At 26.8% G+C, this 7,045-nt stretch overlaps 1 protein-coding gene across 1 annotated transcript; it reads right to left on the bottom strand.

The window, feature by feature from the left end:
- Window positions 1-361: 361 nt before the first annotated feature.
- LOC112638846 (aminopeptidase M1-A-like) lies at window positions 362-5,516 on the bottom strand. Its single transcript, XM_025411240.1, has 4 exons — window positions 5,500-5,516; window positions 1,805-2,197; window positions 834-1,017; window positions 362-481 (listed from the first exon to the last, which is right to left on the bottom strand). The coding sequence occupies exons 1-4, from the start codon at window positions 5,514-5,516 to the stop codon at window positions 362-364; spliced, it is 714 nt and encodes a 237-aa protein (XP_025267025.1).
- Window positions 5,517-7,045: the final 1,529 nt, after the last annotated feature.

The following is a 7,045-nucleotide window of genomic DNA, read 5'->3' as shown; positions in this document are numbered from 1 at the left end:
AAGTTGAATTATTATTACACTGAATACTTCACCAAAAAAATGTCTATGTGAAAAGATAAACATATTACTTACTGTGTGTGTAAATATTTAATAAGACCATTTCGAAGAATCTCGTCGGAAATTATATGTTGTAACATACCCATTATAGCGGGTACTGCAATAATAATAAATAAATTCAAAAATTGATATACATAAAATAATAATAATAAAATATATTATCATCCATAAATTTGTGAACATAGCTAATAAAAGAGAACATTAAAGATAAAGATTGATAAACATATCACTAGTAAAAATTTTTCTTATTGTTTCTTCTTTTTCTTTAGATCACCTATGTTCGTAAACTTGAATGATAACTTATTTATTTTATCGTACCCTTGCCATAATTAGTATCGAAGAGTGATTCAATTTCATTGGGTCTATTGACTTCTAATATAATTGAGCTCATATTCATATGAATATCCTTCTGAAGAATTGTTTGCTGAATATTAACAACAAAGTATTCCATTATTCGTCAATCCTCGAACATCTGAAATATACATAAGTTTTAATTTCAATTAATTAAAATTGGATTTAAATTAAAAATTTAATATTAAATTAATAATAAAATATCAGTTACTATGATATATAATAATAATAATAAAGAAATCTGTCTTAAATTCTTAAGTAATCATAATCTAAAATTATTAGCAATATATTTTTTCATATAGAAAGTTACTAATCATTATATTATATTTTGTCATATAGAAAGTTACAACTGTATTATATTATATTTGAATTTAATTGAAACGTTTTTGCGAAATCTATTGCAAAATTTGCAATAATGAACCTACCTGATTGAGAATATATTCTTCGAAAAACGTCGTCAAACCCTCACTTAACCATACATGAGACCACCATGATGGAGTGACTACATTACTAAGCCATTGATGTGCCATTTCATGTACTATTATCTCCGCTACATCTAGTTTAGCAGATATTGTGTTGAAATTTTCATTGTATGCAAAGCTTGTTTCACTAAAAATTATTATATAAATACAGTTATACTCATGTCAAAATATTTTATAATATAATTACGTAATCTATTGTAAAACATTTTACTTAAAATAATTATAATATATAAATGTGGAAGTTTATATATACAATAATTATTTAAAGTAATGAATTTTTATATATTTAAAAAATGTATAGATATACAGAGAAAATATGTGTATATATGTATATCTAATTTATATTTTAAAATTATATCTTTTCAACTTTTGTAGAATCCAAAATAGAATTCAATTATATTAATTATCTTTATTCTATTTGTGTATCTGTGTGTGTGTGTGTGTGTGTGTGTGTGTGTTTGTGTGTGTGTGTGTGTGTGTGTGTGTTTATACATGTATAAACGCCCGCGTGCGTGCATGCATATACTTTATATTTTATAAAAGTATTCCACAGAAAAAAATTTAATTTTGAATTCAATTTTAAATTATTTACATAACCAAACAATTTTAAAAATACCCCTTTCTATAAAAAAAATAATTTTTATTATTTTAAAAACTAAAACAATAAATAATAATTATAATTTCCAGTAAAATAAGTAATCTATTCTTTCGTGAAAATCTATAGTTATAATATTCAATATTAATTAAGCAGAATTAATGATTTGACAAAAGTTAAAAAAATTTTGAATTTATATGACACAAGACATCTGAAATGCTTTATTCTATTGATATTTTTTTTTAAATTGCATATATTACACAAAAATAATAAGTCCCCAATTTTCCATGGCATTAGATATGAATCGTGGGAGTATTACAAGATCCATTTTGGAACTTCAGAGGTGCTGTTGGTGTATTCTGTCAATAGCCTTTTAGATTTTTGAACAACTTCTTGTGCAAATTTTGTATGCGGCACTACTTTCGATCTGCACCATATATTAATGGTCTCATCTTCAGTAGGAACGCGAACGTAATCAACCACCACAAATGCTACGAGATAAGTTGACATGATGGGAGTCGTGTCAAAGTGCGTCCATATCATGCCATTTTTATTATCCTCCGATTTTTCCCGTATTGGCATATTGGATAGAATTGTATAATTTTGATGATGTTTTATAGAGATATCGAAACTAGCTTTTAATGCTGGCTCATCCCAACATGGAAACGCTCGTCGCGTATAAGTCGGTTTGAAATGCGTTGCAGCCAACCACCTACCACATTTCAATGACACGCTTTTAATTATGATAAATTTTTTGTCGTCATGAATAGGAATAAGTAAAGTGCTTAAATAAATATGGAAACGCGTAAATGTGATTCATTATTCACGTTCATTATAGTATATAAAATTTTTGCATATTATTAACATATATTACTAACATATATTATTAACATATTATTAACATATATTAATGCTATTGAATAAAGATATATAAACGCTATTGAATAAAGATATAAAAATGTAAACGCCAATAAAATTTATCAAATGCGTACGCGTCTACCTCTTCAAAAATCTGTTAATCTTATTTTGTTAAATTTTATTGAACATAATTATACGACAAAATTATACAATCGTCCCAAAAATTTTCTTCAAACATTTTAGAATTTTAAAAAAATTGAAGGTAAAATTTTACTCCGTAATTCTATGGAAAATATAAAATATGAGGAATCATATTACATTAATAAGAAAATACATGGCATTATATAGAGAAGTATTTAAAATATTGTGTGTGTGTGTATACAGGGTGTCCCATTTTAAGTGTCCATCTCAAATATCTCTCTCATTTTTGATTTTAGAGAAAAATGGTTCAGATATGTTTTGTATGGTTTCGAGGGGGTCATAAGATGGTATCATTGATTTGATTTTGAAGAGTCATTTGAAGGTCATGTGAAGATTACCTCAATTCTTTTAAATGGCACCCCTTATTTTTTATTACATATTCTTGTAGCTGACCTCGAGTGCTTTCCAAAACACTATAATAAAATATTTTCTCGTTAAATATTTTTCGAGTTATGCGGCTTGAATAATTTCCTAATTCTACATAAATCATAAAATATCTACTAAAATATTCATTTTTCGATTATTTTACCTTAATACTTTTATGCACAAAATAATGTGAGAAATCGATTGGTGTAAAGAAAACACATAGTGTTTCAAAGAAAAAAATATGTAATTGTTAATTGCAAATTACATATTTTTTCTTAAAAATTATGAATATGAGATATGAATCGTGCGAGTACTACAAGATCCATTTTTGGAACTTTAGAGGTGCTGTTGGTGTATTCTGTCAATAGCCTTTTAGATTTTTGAACAACTTCTTGTGCAAATTTTGTATGCAGCACCAATTTCGATCTATATATTAATAGTCTCATCTTCGATAAAAACGCGAACGTAATCGATCACTACAAACGCTACGAGATAGGAAGACATGATGGGAACGGCTAGTAAGAATTCGATTCGAATTCAGCCGTTATTGAAATCCAATAATTTAAGTTACTCTCATCTGTCGTATCTCCGATTCGCGTATAGATACACGGAGTGTCGCGCTAATGCTTCGCATGAACTTGCCGCGAGGCACTACCGTATGTTGACCCGGATTGTTTACATTATAAACAAATATATCTCCAATAAAATGTAAAATATTAGACATTATGTAATTAAGTATTTAATCTGTATTTGATTACGATCCGGGCACACCAAGTTTTCATAACTTACTTCGATTTAAAGACTGCAATTTGAAACCTGCGTACAATTTTTTTTTCAAATTATATACATTATATAAAAAATGTTTTAAGAATTAAAATAATCCTAATTCTTATTAAATATTTTAAACATCAATTTTCTCTGAATAAATATAAAATGGGTTTTAATTTTTCTTAGGAGGATTTATGTATAATATTTCTATAATGTAAGATTGATATTTCATGGCAAATATTATATCATATTTACAAATGCTCTTAAGTACTTGGCTAATAGTAATTATTGATTTCATATTTATTTTATATTTAGTTTTGATATTTTATTTTTTAATATTTTTTTAGGAAAATTATTTGTTGAGGTTTTATTTTTTAGAAAAATGATTCTGTGAGGGAAAATTATTGTAAATTACTTTTAAGGACTTTCTTCATTAAATATTTTGTTGAATACTAAGTAGAATATTCTTTATGTACGTGGCGTATTTTTTCTTACTTTTGTAAGAATTTTTTTCAAGGGATATACGTATTTAAGTTATTCATGTATTCATGTACATTCGTTCACAGTCACGTAATTCGCATTCAGTCAGCAGTTATTTCGATATTTTATCCGCGACTCTTATCCATGTGCCGTATTAAGTTGATTCATAACTGAATAAAACTTAATCTACAATAAAAACCATAATGCCGCTAATTCGCACGATAGTCATCAGAGTCATTACCGATCTTTCATCAAACTTCCAAAGCAATCGCTTTTCCGAAAACAATCAAGCAGTAATTCCATTATTTTTATCAATTTTTTTTTCTTTATATTTCATCTCTTCCGATATATATCCTATGGGAGATGTATAATCTCTTATCTAATTAGATGTCATACCCATGTCCAAACGAACACATACACACACACACACGCACACATATACACATGTTCATATGTAAAGATTAGAGAATAATTATTATCTAATTATTATCTAATTATTATCTAAATATATAATTATTATCTAAATATATAATTATTATCTAATTACTATCTAATTATTATCTAAATTCTATCTTAATTGATTTTATCGTTATAAATTACGTTAACTACTCTTTTCTGATTAATAATAAATTCACTCGGTAATTTTAATGAAATTTTGCATTCCATTTAATTAACTCCTTTCATCATCCCTACTTCTGAATTACACTAAGTCCTGTCTCCAGTAATAAGGATTAAATTTCTTTATCAAAAAGGGATCATTGAATGGATATAGGAACATATCATAAACAATGTAAAATTTCTCTTTGATGTTTTCGACCTCTCTGACGGTTCGCTCGAATCGATCCTGCACCTAATCTCGGGAAGTGATTGTTACGCCCTTTCTTCTTTCTTTCCTCCTCGGGCTTAAGCATAATAATGTTGCACGATGTTATCATTTGTTATTTATCACTATAGCAAGATATTATCTCGCCTCCGTATGTCCATAATTTAGGAGGCGTAACATTCATATGTAATTATATGATTATATGTAATTATATTCCTACTAAAATGTGATGCTCTATTATCTTCTTTTATCAAAAACATACGAAAATGCGAATCACATTTGTCATCAGACTATCACATAATCACTGTAGTTCTATTACTGTCAAAGTAATAAAACAACTGCGCATTAGTACATTTATGCATTTAGTATATTTATTAGCATATTTATTACAAAATCCTTTTTTAGATGAGAAATTAATAATATGCATACGCAGAAAATAATTCATAAAAAGAGAAATATGTAAATTATATTATTACAACGAATAGCTTATAGAAAATAAAACGAGCGAAGTCAAATACCTTTCAATCTGTTCCATCGTTTTATTGTCGAGGATGAACCCGCTTATTATACTGACATATTCATTTATTATGTCACATCACATATGTCGAAGAAAGATATTACTATAGATATATTTCTTCCGATATTATGATTCTTTTATAATTATAGCTTATAACATGTGATCTTTTTACCCAAATAAATGAGGGTATAAAACACAGTTAAATTAAAATATGACACATATACACACGTGCACTTATCCGAATAAAATCGATCAAGCATGTAATTGCTATAAAAGCACGATGTTATATATATGCTTGATATTCGATTCACTTCCATCGGAAGAGCAAAGTTAGCAGATTTTTCCTCTGTAAAAAGAATTTATTTTCAAAAGTTTAATATTCTATTATTATATAGTAAAACTTTCGAAAGTATGTCAAATGTGTCCATCTGTGTTCTTTTCTCGTTATTAATTGTAGGCATATTTTCTCTTACCATAAATAATAATGTTACATCGTCAGAAAAACAGCCTTCCTATAGAATGTTACATCGTCAAAAAAACGGCCTTCCTACAGATTTAGTAACATCGGTAAGTTAATTTTCAACGAATATGTAGAAATAAAAACTGAAATATTTTTATTTATTATAAAAAGAACCCTATTCACGTCATACACGTTTATTACTGTATATTATTATAAATTATCATATAATAATATCATTATAAACTTGTCGAAAAAAATTATTCCTTTTTCATTTGAAAATACATAATAAAATTATTACGAAACATTTTCTCTCTATTATTGTAAATTTATATTAATTCATAGATATTTACTTTAATGAGATGTCTACCAACGGAATCTCATTTGACTTTACTTCTGGGCGGAGATTACAATGAATTTCTTGTACACTCACATAATAATATGATACTCGTAGTATTGATAGATGAAACGAATCCTCGACTTGATACCCTCCAGAAATTTGCCCTGTCAAAATATTCCTATTTAATGTTCAAGAATTACAGTTTCACTCATTATCGTCGAGCGCACCATTTCGTGCTGGTGACATCTTCTCAACCTCTCTTGCGAGCTCTGTTAGAAGTAAATAATAAAACAACTTAATAAATATATAATTTTATAAAAATATATATATAATAATATCAAATGTCTCAAAACTGATGATACAAATAAAAAGGAAATGATTCTATATAAGAAAATAAGTCGAAAATATATAGTAAATATAATAAAATTTTATTATATGAAAATTTGTTTCTTAGAAAAACGAATTTGATATTCAAATAGGCGTGCTTAATTATCTTTAGTATAGCCTAAATTATATGTTTTACTCATATTTATATTTTTTTGTATCAATTCGGACAGGTTACTTTTAAAGATGATAAAAATTTGTTTTGTTTCTTCTTCTTTTCGAATCTTTATATTTCAAACTAGACAATTAAATGGGGTCTTCTTCTTTTCGAATCTTTATATTTCAAACTAGACAATTAACAGGTCTACAAAAAGCAGTAGGTATTGTAAATTGATGAATTTTTTGACGCAGAAAACGAAACTAGCT

The sequence above is a fragment of the Camponotus floridanus genome, unplaced genomic scaffold, assembly GCF_003227725.1.
Source record: "Camponotus floridanus strain SB8 unplaced genomic scaffold, Cflo_v7.5 scaffold388, whole genome shotgun sequence".
NCBI lineage: Eukaryota > Metazoa > Arthropoda > Insecta > Hymenoptera > Formicidae > Camponotus > Camponotus floridanus.
The sequence above is the reverse complement of the archived record's forward strand: the minus strand, read 5'-3'. Positions and strand labels throughout refer to the sequence as shown.

Excerpts from the sequence above, each read along its gene's own strand:
- LOC112638846 (XM_025411240.1), bottom strand. Across the intron at positions 1,018-1,804 it reads GAAGTTCCAAAATGGATCTT|TGAAACAAGCTTTGCATACA; the intron begins GTAATACTCCCA and ends AATAATTTTTAG. Across the intron at positions 482-833 it reads AAGAATATATTCTCAATCAG|CAAACAATTCTTCAGAAGGA; the intron begins GTAGGTTCATTA and ends GTTAATATTCAG.